The sequence below is a fragment of the Phocoena sinus genome, chromosome 19 (assembly GCF_008692025.1).
Source record: "Phocoena sinus isolate mPhoSin1 chromosome 19, mPhoSin1.pri, whole genome shotgun sequence".
Classification (NCBI taxonomy): domain Eukaryota; kingdom Metazoa; phylum Chordata; class Mammalia; order Artiodactyla; family Phocoenidae; genus Phocoena; species Phocoena sinus.
The window spans coordinates 218,227-231,020 of record NC_045781.1 but is presented as its reverse complement, the minus strand read 5'-3'; the positions used below and the strand labels follow the sequence as shown (position 1 = coordinate 231,020).

The 12,794-nt window shown below is 52.1% G+C and overlaps 1 protein-coding gene across 3 annotated transcripts; it reads right to left on the bottom strand.

Moving 5' to 3' along the window:
* Positions 1–2,530: 2,530 nt before the first annotated feature.
* Positions 2,531–8,436, bottom strand: LOC116744808 (zinc finger protein OZF-like). Of its 3 annotated transcripts, none has more exons than XM_032614935.1 (3): positions 6,196–8,436; positions 5,979–6,105; positions 2,531–4,749 (listed from the first exon to the last, which is right to left on the bottom strand). In XM_032614935.1, exons 2-3 carry the CDS (start codon positions 6,010–6,012, stop codon positions 3,104–3,106), a joined length of 1,680 nt encoding a protein of 559 aa, XP_032470826.1. In that variant the 5' UTR covers positions 6,013–6,105; positions 6,196–8,436; the 3' UTR covers positions 2,531–3,103. The 3 variants fall into 3 exon arrangements, with proteins under 3 accessions (XP_032470826.1, XP_032470825.1, XP_032470824.1); XM_032614934.1 differs by having other exon boundaries at positions 8,096–8,436; XM_032614933.1 differs by having other exon boundaries at positions 5,979–8,436.
* Between the last annotated feature and the right edge of the window lie 4,358 nt (positions 8,437–12,794).

Sequence of the window (12,794 nt, the reverse complement as noted above, 5' to 3'; positions counted from 1 at the left end):
CAGTTGTTGATTTGGTTGGTTGAAAAAATTACCTTTTCCTCTGTGAATTGCTTTGGTCAGTTTTGGTACATGGAACCCAAAAGTCCACTTGGCATCCGGCTTCAGGCACTAAGTGGATCTGGGGCTCAAGTAACGCTGCCTTCCTCCGTGGCTCATTCACAGATCAGCCTTCCTGTAGAGTCAAGACAGATGTCAGCAGCCCCAGTTCATAGATGCTCAGAGCCATAAGGGCTTTATTCTGGATGTTCTGGCACATGCACATGATCATGTACCCACAGACGCATGTGCGTGCACACACAAACACCCCCCCCACACACACACACACACACACCCGCAGGCCGGCTGCCCTGCACAGAGCCCTGTTGGGGAGACCACAAGGCAGGTTCAGGTCAAGGACACTTAACCAAATCAAGGACTCTTCACCAAAAGTCTTCATTTTACAGGATCTACACATCGCAGACCATTTGGGGTACAAATGATTCAGCTCTGATGACAGGTGTCTGCCCTACCTTGCTTGGAGGCCTGAGTTCCACATGTCTCAGCTGGACTTTAATTCTGATCCCAAGCCACTCTCCCATGTTGGTGGGAGGCAACTGATACACCCAGGAGAGTGGGCCTGAGCAGGCCAAGGGTCCCTGGATATCTTGTGATGCTAGGGATGAATTGGTACTCTGGGGAGATCAAATGCTTAGAACCAACACACCTTTGTTCAGTATGTTGTGGCATCACCAGGGAAATATTAAGGTTCCAGTAAGTTGGCTGGTGTGACAGAGCTCTGGTGGGGAGAGTAGAAGGTAGGTGAAGGGCTTCATCCATGCACTGGGGGCAGTGTTATGAGGCCTGTCTAACTACAGCTGACAACACGGGTTCAAGGACTTGAGCCATTGATGATGTGTCCACCCTTTGCCAGGAAGCCTGAGGCCCCAAGGTTCAACTGAATGTAACTCTGATCCCAAGCCTCCCAAGTTGGTGGAAGACAATCATTACCCAGAAGGGATGGTATGGGTTCAGGGGATTCCCTGACACCTTGGGATGCTGGGGAGAGCTCAGGCACATCTGCCACATGCTCGGCTGACCACAAGCCTGCCAGGAATGCCATCCCTCATATGGTCAGTTTCAGGGAACTGGCGGAGGATTGGGGGGGGGTAGGGTACAGAGAGTCATGCTGAGTGGAGTAGCAGCAGTGCCACTGTCCCTGCTACGTGCTGTGCAGTAAACACTGGGCCAAAAGCCTTCGTATCTGGGGACCCCCAGGGACCCTTGGGCTCCCTGAGGCCTGGTTTGCTTATTTTCTAAGAGTCACAAGTGTTGGTCCAGGAACACATATGGAACCCATATATATAGTTTGCATTTGTACCTATAAACTTTGAAGTTTGGGGGAAACAGTTTTCAACCTTTATAAAATCTAAAGCCTCCACATAAAAACATGGATCTCTCACTCCTCTGGAAAACCAGAAAATGGGGCAACCATATGTTGATTCCACCGTCTCTGACCCCTATACCTGGGGACAGCTGTGCCTCAGTGGCAGCAGAAAACAGGAGATGATAAGGCCAATGGCCACCACACTCGCCTGGAATACTGACTGGGCCACTAAAATCCTGGACTGCAGGACCTCCCTTCTCAGTCCCAGGGTTCCTGCCTTTGCAGTGTTGCCCTTGAAGTGAGCAGCTCTGGGAGGCTGTAGGAATCCAAACCACCTCAAGATTATTGTCTGGCAGTGAGCACCTCACCCCTGGTTACACCCCTCAAGTGGCATTGCACTTGTTCTGGAGGACAAGGCAAGAGCATGCAGGACTCCCCTGTACAGCTGAGTCTCTCTTGTGGCCAAGGTCACTGTCAGCAAGTTTGGCAAACACTACAAATCAGGTTTTCTCAGGTGTGTTATTTTTTCCCCAAGAGCTATTGTTTGCTAATTTCTGCGGTATAAATTCCACCATGGCTATTTCAAGCTGCCCACTTGATGTTGAACACACTCAGCTCTTGTGAGTGGGTATGATGTGCGTGGCCCAGGCACAGCATCGGCCACATCTCCGTTTGTCACAGTCTTCCTGAGCTCAAACCCAGTGTGTCCACACCCACTTATGCTTCTACCTGGCCCCTGTAGATCTTAAATCCAGAGATACCTACCTACAGATTCTGGACATCAGGGGCCTTACTGGACCCATGGGCAGGTCCCAGGAGACATCCTCCCCTCAACACTTTTGAGGGATGTGGGACATTCCCAGGAATGCTGTGCAGGAATTGCTGGAGATTCCCACACCAGTACTTAAACCCCAAAGCTCTGGGACCAACAAATAGTCCTGGCACCCAGGATATAAGATTTGGCCCAGAGACCTTCAGTCTGTCCCAGGAGGCCTTGGGCTACAAGGCAAATTAGATTAAACCAGACTGCACGCTATTGCTTGCCATCCTACTATCAAAGTCTGGGCCCCCACAAAAGCCCTTCCCTCTCTTGGCACCATTAGAGCCCAGTTCTGTTCTCCATCTCTCCCCATACACAATGGACGGAGTCTCAGGATTAAAGATGGCTTCAGCAATAAGGTCTTTATTATCACACTCTGCAGGCAGGCAGTTCCAAGGCTGGGTGATATGGAGGCTGGACCAGTTCACTGCAGGCATCATCTGTAGACTCAACAATGCCCATGAAGAAGGAAACTTCCTCTGGACATCGTCAGACTCCAGATCCTCCTGGAGAGAACTACGTCAGGGCAACACCTGAGCCACTGGGGACAGGGGAGAGGTGGAAAATGAGGCCACCTCAATGGGCTCCCAAAGTTTATGGCTCCCTCCAGGGAATGAGAACACAAGCCTGCATTCCCTGAGTATGTTGAGATGACAGGCACATGGTGTGGGGATCTGCCAAATGGTAGAGGTGAGAGGGCACCTGGCAGTGATATAATCTGGCAAAGCACCTGGACAGGTTAGAAAGTGCTGCATAGCTCCTGCAAGCGTCCCACTTACCACTGGCACTACAGCCAATCTCCCAGTAGGGGTGTGGGATGCGCAAGTTTCAAATTTTGGCTGATGGCTTCCTCACAAAGGTTCCTTTCATAGGAGTTTCTCAGGAGTGAGTCCTTTTATGGAACAAGGAGAAGGTCCCCACTAGTGCTTATCCACTCTTGCCACATTCCTAAGGCCTTTCTTTGGTGTGACCTTTCTGGGCTGAGGGAGGCTGGAGCTCTGGCTGAAGGTGATCCTATGTCCACTGCACTCAGACGGCTCTTTTCCAGTGTGACCCTTCTGGTGCTTAGAGAGGTTTGAGCTGTAGCGGAAAGCTTTTCCGCATTTGTTACACGCATAAGGCTTTTCTCCAGTGTGAACTCTCTGGTGCTGACTGAGAATGGAGCTTTCACTGAAGGCCTTCCCACACTGGCTGCACTTATAAGGCCGTTTTCCAGTGTGAACTTTCTGGTGCTTAACAAGGTTAGAGCTGTAGCTGAAGGCTTTCCCGCATTCAGTGCACTCATAAGGCCTTTCTCTGGTGTGAACTTTCTGATGCTGAATGAGGGCAGAGCTTTGACTGAAGGCTTTCCCACATTCGGAGCACTTGTAAGGCTTTTCTCCGGTGTGAATTCGCTGGTGTGGAACGAGGTTGGAGGGGCAACTGAAGGCTTTCCCACATTGGTTGCACTTATAAGGTCTTTCTCCAGTATGACTCCTTTGATGCAGAATAAGTTTGGAGGTTTGCTGGAAGGCTTTTCCACATTCACTGCACTCAAAAGGCCTTTCTGTGTTGTGAACTTTCTGATGCCGGACAAGATGGGAGGTGTTAACGAAGGCTTTTCCACATTCGCTGCACTCATAAGGCCTTTCTCCAGCATGTATTTTCTGGTGCTCGACAAAGTTGGAGATACAGCTAAAGACTCGCCGACACTGTCTGCACTCATAAGGCCTCTCTGTGTTGTGAACTTTCTGGTGCCGAACAACGTGGAAGCTACGAGTGAAGGCTTTCCCACACTGGTCACACTCATAAGGCCTTTCTCCAGTGTGAACTCTCTGGTGCTGAGTGAGTGAGTGTTTGCGGGTGAAGACTTTACCACATTCACTGCAACTGAGATGCGCTTTTCCAGTGTGAACTTTCTGATGCGTCCTCAGGTTAAACAGGTGGCTGAACACCTTCCCACATTCCTTACACACATGGGATGTTTCTCCAGTGTGAGTTTTTCGGTGATTAAACAGGGTTGAGCTCTCCTTGGGGGCATTTCCACCTGCTGGGCACCTGAAGGGTCTCTCTTTGGCGTGAGTGATCAGGTGGTTGAGGAGTGCAAAGGCCTTCAGGAAGGCTTGTCCACAGTCGCTGCACTTGAAGGGCTTCTGTGAGGCATGGCCTCCCTGCTGTTGCTGCCAGATGGAGCTGGGTGAGAAGGCCTCCTTACACTCGGTGCTTCTGTGTGATGTCCCCTCTCCGTAGGTGGCCTGGGGCTGGAGGCCATGGCTGTCCAGGACAGCCTTAGCACACTCCCTGCATGTGAAGGGTTTCTCTTCACTGTGCTCCTTCTGGTGCTTGTGAGAGTTTGCACTGAGCCAGAAACCTCTCCCACGTGTCTCACAAGTGTACGGTTTCTGCCTGGGTTGTATTCCCTGGTGCTCAGCCAGGTGTAATATGTCTTTTAACACTGGGTCATGCCCATCACAGGTGTTGGCCTTCTGGATGGATGGATCTGCCTTGGGGGTCCTGGACTGAAGCACTGCTACATAAACACTCTGCTCATAAGATGCCTCCTCAGCCTCTGCTCCACACCCATAATCTGAAAGCAGAGAAATGCCAGTGAAATGTATGTAGGCTTTGTTGGGAGAGGGCAGCCCCTTCACACATGTGTGTCTGACACATTCAGGAATGAGTCTGTAGATCAAGTTGGGGTGAGGTGGAGCCAGTGGTGCAGGACTGGGCCCAGGAAGGCCACAGAACGTGAGGGCCCATCACCTGTGAGAACGTGGGTGAGGTTCAGGCTGGGAGGAGAAGCAGAGATTCCAACTCATTCCTCAGCTTTCATCAGGAGAGGAGAGAGCTCTGCCAGGAAAAGAGGACACACGGCCATGTGCACGAGCTCAGGAAAACCCAGGGAACCTGGTGCTCTGAGTCTACATGAGACACACACGTCATGACACATGGACTGTAGGCTAACCTGGGACAGCCCTGCAAAAGGAGGAAAGGCGGGGAATGGGGGAGAAATGGAGAGCAGAGCAGTGAGGCTGTCCGTCATCAGGGCCTAGGTACAAAAGACAAATGTACTCCCTGGTGCTCAGCCAGGTGTAATATGTCTTTTAACACTGGGTTAAAGTAGGTGGTCTGTCCTTAATGAAGAAGGAAGGTGGGGGTCGGGTGGGGCTACTGGCTCCAGCAACAAGCTCCAGTGGACACAGGGGAAGTACCCAGTATAATGTGAGCCCACCACAATGTCGCCTCTGCCCCCAGCTCCCATTCACCAGAGCCAGGCCCCTTCCCAGCCTCTCTTGCTGTGGCTGCAGACATGGGCACCCAGGGTCCTTTGCCCTGTTCCTGTGATTGGGCAACCACACAGGACGTGGAATATGCAAGTCCTGGCAGAAAGAGCGGATGAGGGGGTGGCCTAGCTCAGGGCAACCTATCCGGTGACAGACCAAAGGGAGTTCGTGTCATCTTTGCAACTGGGAAGAAAACCCAGTGTTACAAAATCAGCTCCTGAGGAACGGCTCCCAGGAACAGCCCAGTCGTCTCCAGAAGCAGTGACCACGTCGGTGTCTGCAGTCCACAGCACAGCCAGGCACAGAGGTGCCACCGATCCGGACCAATTTAGGCAGCCGGATTGAGGCTCCGAAGCCTGAGCCCTTCCCCAGGCTTCGGAATCAGGTGTCGGGGCTCTTCAGAGAAAGGAGCAGGCAAACACGAGGCAGGTGGTCCAGGGGAGCAAGCAGCGCCCATGCTCAGCTGCGGGAAGACAGAGCTGCTTCTCGGAGAAAAGGAAAGGCAGAGCCTAGGAGGCTGGGAGGGCCTTACCCAGTGAGGCCACAAGTGCCAAGTTCTCCAGCATCACATCACAGTACAGGTGCCTCTGAGCCTCGTCAAGGAGCCCCCACTCCTCCTGAGAGAAGTACACGGCAATGTCCTCAAAGGTCCCCCAGCCCTGCCATGATGAAAAGACAATTAAGTCAGCTAGACCAAAGGGTGGTAGAAAAACAAACAAAAAACAGTGCACAGATGAGCCCATACATACCTAGGTCTTTCACCCTGCATCATACCACCTCTCTGGTGGGCAGTCTCTGACCCCTAAACCATCCTCCCCAAATACTCCAGGTCACCCACTTCCCCCAGATGCAATGTCATGGGTGCCGCTGTCTCCTCATGTCCCATCGGTCACTGTCCTTCAAAGAGCAGGCAGGTGGACAGATAGATGCTATCTAAACCCTTAGCCTGGCATGTAGGGCCCCACTTCCTCCTGCTAGGTAATTCCCCTGGGTCCCCAGATCCTGCCACCCAGAAACACCAAGCTGGAGGCCCCCTTTCTCCTACAGGGCCCCCAGTACCAGATTCCAGTCCACTGACTCATCCCCTCTGTATGCACACATCAGGCTCTGTACTGCACATCTCCAGACCCCACACCATTCCCTGGCCCACACAATGGGCATCTCCCAGCCATCCCACATGCCACTGTGCAAATGGTGTCCAGAGCCTGGCTACTTGGTGAGGTCAACCAGTACCCCTTCCTGACCCAGACTTCAAAGAATTCCAACTGCCAGGGGTGGCACCCAGAGCTTCCTTCATTGTTTCTGCAACTGGGCCTATTCCTACCTTTGACTCTCAGCCACCAAGGCCAGACATGGATCTCTGGCATGTCCTGGCCTCTGACTTTCTGCATGCTGTCACCTCCCCAGCCACTGTATTCTTCTCTCCTAATGTATACTCAAAGTCCAGGCCCACCACCTCCCACCCCAGGCCTGCGACACTCCCAGTTGCCTGCCTGCCACTGAGCTAACCTGCTATCCTAACTGAAACTCACAGGCACCACAGAGTGGGCCAAGAAAGGCTGGTGAGCCATAGAGAGGTGAATGGCCACCAGCCCTGGTCCTGCTGTCACCTACCTCCACCTACAATATGCCTCAGCCTCCACCCCAGCGCCCGGGGGCCCCTTCTGGACCCTCCTCTCCCATACACCCCTTCCTTTGTGGCTGCTCCTCCCTTCACCTGAATTTGTGACACCCACCATCCCTGTCCAGGTACCCGAAGAGCCACCCAGTCCTCAGCTGCCCCCATGGGGCATCCATCACCATGCCCTAAAGACGCTCCCTCCTAAATCTGCACCTGAGTTCCACCTCACTTCACAGGCTGGCTACTGCCAACTGGATGTCTCCAAGTGGAACCCCTCAGCATAACTTAGACCTGCACTCAGAAGTCTCTGGGACATCTCAGTCTCCACATGGTCAAAATCCACCTCCTGAAACCACTCCACCCACCAACTTCCCCATCTCAGCCGAAGCACTTTCTCTCTCTGTCTCTCTCTCTGTCTCTCTCTCTGTCTCTCTGTCTCTCTCTCTCTCCCCCTCCACCTAAAATCAGGCTGGCTTAACTTAAAAGACAGATCCAACCACTTCTCCCAACTCCAGTCACCGCTCTGGCCAAGCCACTGCTATATTAAGGTAGCATCCTTGTGTGCCTCCTTTTCTCTTCCCTCACTCTCACTCTCCTGTCTGTTTTCCACTCTGCAGCCCGAGGAAGCCTGTGAACGCCTGAGTCAGATCACCTCCCTCTTCTGCTCCAAACCTTCCGTGGCTCCCGCCACCCTCAGGTGACAGGCCAAGCTCTTCTCCACCAGGCAACAGGGAGACCTTCAGTTCCCTGAACACTCCCAACTGAGCTTCACCGCCAAGCATGTGCACATCCTGGTCACTGTGCCTGAAACTGCTTTGCACGCCTTGTCCCGCTGGATTCCAGAATGAGAACGTTTCCACAAAAAAACCTGGCCAGGACGCGGCACCTTGGGCTTTCAGTGACCCCAGGGTCCCAGTAGCGAAGATGGAGGGGCACAGTCCGGGAGCAACCCCTCCCCTCTGTCGGGGGTCCCGGGCCACATGGGTAGGGGTCCGAGTGAGTGGGGGCTGCGGGGACCCTCCACTCACCCGCAGCGGGTCCCTCAGCGCCACCGCCATCAGACCCAGGCGGGCTCTGCCGCTCCCTACACCCCCAGCCCCAGGCCGGGGGCCTCCCACCGCCCGTTGCACGCGGGGCCTCTGTCCCCACGGTGTAAACGCCGCCTCCAGGGACCGTGGGGACGCAGGACACCACGTTACAGGACACTGCGGCTCGTACGGAGCCTGGAGGCCGGTCCCATCCTCCTCACTGTCCACCTCGGCCGGGTCCCGAGGAGGAGCCTGGAAAACGGCCAAGACCCAACACTCGGGTCCCCAAGGGCAGTGGAAAACGACCTGTCAAGAGCAGAAGGAATGCCAACAATGGCGACGCCAGAAGTTCCGCCCCCGCCGACCGAGCAGCAGGAAACAGCCCTTGTTCTGGGCTGTGATTGGTCTAGAACCCGCCGCCCCCGGTGCCTTGTGGTCAATGTAGTTTCAGTCCTGTATTTCCACCCCCACCCCCCGGCGCGGCCCCCACACATTCTCCATTCTCCATGGCAACGCCAAGCTACCTCTAGAGGGGCGCTGGGAAATGGAGAGCTGAGAAAAAAGACTGGCAGGAGCGTGCCTTTGCTTCCTTTTAAAGGGGCCGCTCCCAGGTTTCCTCCCGCAGAGATTGTTGTCCAGCAAGTGACCCGTGTCCTGGGCCTCGGACAACAAGCCGTGAGGAGGCCCCTGGGGAACCACTTGTTGCCTTTGAGGGTGTCAAGTGAAAATACTATCTTCCTCATGGAGACTTTGTTTAGTAACCTTAAATGTCTCTCTAATTCAGTGATTCCCAAACTGTGGTCCCTGAATCAGCATCACTGGGGAACTGGCTAGAAATGCAAATTCTTGTCCCCACCCCCCACAGGGATGAGCCTGACAAACCCTTCTGGAGATTCTGATGTTCTAAATTCAAAGAATCGGGTCTAATTCAAAGTCCTGTGACAAAATTTGGAAAATACCACAACTTTCCTCGTGAGAGGTGACATGAGAAGTGCTTAGCTGGGCTTCCCTGGTGGCGCAGTGGTTGAGAGTCCGCCTGCCGATGCAGGGGACACGGGTTCGTGCCCCGGTCCGAGAAGATGCCACATGCCGCAGAGCGGCTGGGCCCGTGAGCCATGGCCGCTGAGCCTGCGCGTCCGAAGCCTGTGCTTCGCGACGGGAGAGGCCACAACAGTGAGAGGCCCACGTACCCTACCGCAAAAAAAAAAAAAAAAAGTGCTTAGCACAGGGCCAGGCACGTGGTGCTACATATATGAGAGAGCTAGTACTGTTATTGTCCTTATCGTCACCAGCAGCAGCATCCCGAGGCTCTTACATACACTGCCAGGGAGAGCAAGTAAGAGATGCCTGTCTACAGAATGCTTGTTGACACTGTCGCTGGAAGTAATCAATAAACAATCTCTACTAGGGGTAGAAGACAGTTTTATCTGAGCCAAACTGAGGACTATAGCCCAGAAGACAGCCTCTCAGATAACTCTGAGGAACTGCTCCACTGAATCATGGCACATTTTTACATCTTGTCAGAACAAAGAACATCAGACAGGTCAAGGATGCATTCCTTCAAGGTTTTAAAAAAAAACAAAAACAGGTCAGCATACACACAGTCAATATGGCCTTGAGAAGAAGCTAGTCTTATCATTGAAGGAATACCAGCATTGGCATCCCAGGAAGGGAGGCATTTAAACTTTATTTTATTTTATTTTATTTTATTTTATTTATTTATTTTTGCGGTACGCGGGCCTCTCACTGTTGTGGCCTCTCCCGTTGCGGAGCACAGGCTCCGGACGCGCAGGCTCAGCGGCCATGGCTCACGGGCCCAGACGCTCCGCGGCATGTGGGATCTTCCCGGACCGGGGCACGAACTCGTGTCCCCTGCATCGGCAGGCGTACTCCCAACCACTGCGCCACCAGGGAAGCCCTAAACTTTATTTTTAACATGGACATTCTTTACCTCTGGTCAATGCACCCTTTTCTTTAATGATTACAGCAGATGTACCATGTGTCTTTGGTAGGCCACAAACAGGCTGTTTTAGCATAAAAAAGTCAAATCATGTATAAGCCAGAATGACTTCCCCATCCCTCAATATGTGAATATAAAATGCACTCATTCTTTTTTTTTTTTTTTTTTTTTGCCAGTTCTTATTGTTTTTACTCATTCTCGACTTAACGAGTAGCCAGGTAGGCAATGTTTAATTTTTTTTTTTTTTTTAAGTATGCTCATGGTAGGCAGACTAATGCCTTCCCCTCCCCTCAAGATGTCCAGGACCTAATCTCCGGAGTATGTAAATATGTTATGTTACAGGGCAAGGGGGAATTAAAATGATAGATGGAATTACGGTTGATAATCAGCTGACCTTGAAATGTGGAGATCATTCTGGATTATCTGAGGTTGGGAGGGTGAGATGAAACAATGTAATCACAAGGGTCCTTAAAAGTGGAAGAGGGGGCTTCCCTGGTGGCGCAGTGGTTGAGAGTCCGCCTGCCAATGCAGGGGACACGGGTTCGTGCCCTGGTCCGGGAAGATCCCACATGCCGCGGAGCGGCTGGGCCCGTGAGCCATGGCCACTGAGCCTGCGCGTCCGGAGCCTGTGCTCCGCAACGGGAGAGGCCACAACAGTGAGAGGCCCGCATACTGCAAAAAAAAAAAAAAAAAAAAAAAAAAAAGTGGAAGAGGGAGGCGGTAGAGATGGAGAGAGATTGAGTCAGGGTGATGCTATGTGAGAAAGAAGTTGCCGTTGCTGGCTTTGAAGACAGAAAGACCCACAAACCAAGGAATGCTGGCAGACTGTGGAGTCTGGAAAGGCAAGGGAACCCATTCTTCCCCAGAGTCCCCAGAAGCAACACAGTCCTGCTGATGCCTTTTTTTTTTTAATATTTAAATATTTATTTGGCTGCACCGGGTCTTAGTTACGGCACACAGTATTTTCGTTGCTACATGCGGGATCTTTAGTTGTGGCGTGTGAACTCTTAGTTGTGGCATGTGGGATTTAGTTCCCTGACCAGGGGTCGAGCCCGGGCCCCCTGCGTTGTGAGCGCGGGGTCTTAGCCACTGGACCACCAGGGAAGTCCCGATTCCTTGATTTTAGAGTAGCTGACACAAGTGTCAGACTTATGACATCCAGAAATTTTTAATAATTTGTGTTATGTTTCTCTGCTTTCAAGGGCTCATGTGATTATACTGGACTCACCCAGACAATCCTGGATATTCTTCCCATCTCAAGATCCTTAACTTAATCCATAAAGCGGGCCATGTCAGGTAACATATTAACAGGTTCTGAGGATTAGGATGTGGGAATCTTTGGAGGACCATGATTCTGCCTACCACATTGAACTCACATGGCTAGTAGATATTTTAAAACAGGTGCTGGGACTTGCCTGGGGGTCCAGTGGGTTAAGACTCTGCGCTTCCACTGCAGGGCACACGGGTTTGATCCCTGGTCAGGGAAGTAAGATCCTGCATGCCATACAGCGCGGCCAAAACAATAAAATAAAACAGGTGCCAAAATTATAAAAGCAGAAGTTTCCACAAAGAAATCTGAAGCTCTAGCTCCTCCAGGAAACACACACAATTCAGGTTTCCTGAATGCCCACCTGCAAGCTTGCCTCCAAGCCTTTGCACATGCTGGTCCCTCTGAAACAGGAGGGAAGGGGGCAGGGCACAACCTTTAAAAAAATGACACACATAGGACATGACAAAAACTGCTTAGAACCAACTAGGTCCAAGATGGCAGAAGATTCAACTTCCAGTGGACCTTGAGACTCATTTTATGCTCGCTGTAATACATTAGCTAAATGACACACCCACCAGTGCCATGACAGTTCTGAGGCCAACCATAAAATGTCAAAAAGTGGGTGGCGGCCCAATTCCTGGAAATCTCCACCCCTTCCCCCGAAATACTTGGAATAATCCTCCCACTCATTAGTCTATGAAATTACCCGGCCCATAAAAACTAACCACCCCATATTTCGGGGCCTCTCACCTTCTGAGATGGCCCACACTCTGTGGAGTGTGTTTCTCCCAAGGCTGTTCTCGCCTTTTGAGACAGACCGCATTCTATCTATGGAATATGTATCTGTCTAAATAAATCCATTTCTTACCTATCACTTTGCATCTCACTGAATTCTTTCTGCGATGAGACATAAAGAACCTGAGCTTCATTAAGTCCTGAGACCAGGTGTGTCATCTCAGTTAAAATACGGTGGGTTGGGGCTTCCCTGGTGGCGCAGTGGTTAAGAATCTGCCTGCCGATGCAGGGAACACGAGTTCGAGCCCTGGTCCGAAAAGATCCCACATGCCGCGGAGCAACTAAGCCCGTGCGCCACAACTACTGAGCCCACGCGCCTAGAGCCCATGCTCCCCAACAAAAGAAGCCACCGCAATGAGAAGCCCACGCACCACAACGAAGAGTAGCCCCACTCACCGCAACTAGAGAAAGCCCGCGCCCAGCAACAAAGACCCAACACAGCCAAAAATAAATAAATACAAGAAATAAATTTTAAAAAATAATACTGGGGCTTGGGACTTACCTGGCGGTCCACTGGTTAAGATTCCACGCTTCCACTACAGGGGGTGTGGCTTTGATCCCATGTTGGGGAACTAGGATCCCCATGCCGGGCGGCACAGCCGAAAAAAGAGACCGTGGGTTCAAGTCCCGATCTGGGTTTAGGCTGGCTTCTAGTCTCGGCACGTGGGTTCAAG

Coding starts and splice junctions, on each gene's coding strand:
- LOC116744808 (XM_032614933.1), bottom strand. CDS start 6,189: ATGGGCTCATCTGTGCACTGTTTTTTGTTTGTTTTTCTACCACCCTTT. Junction 4,750..5,978: donor GGCACTTGTGGCCTCACTGG/GTAAGGCCCTCC, acceptor CTCTGCTTTCAG/ATTATGGGTGTGGAGCAGAG.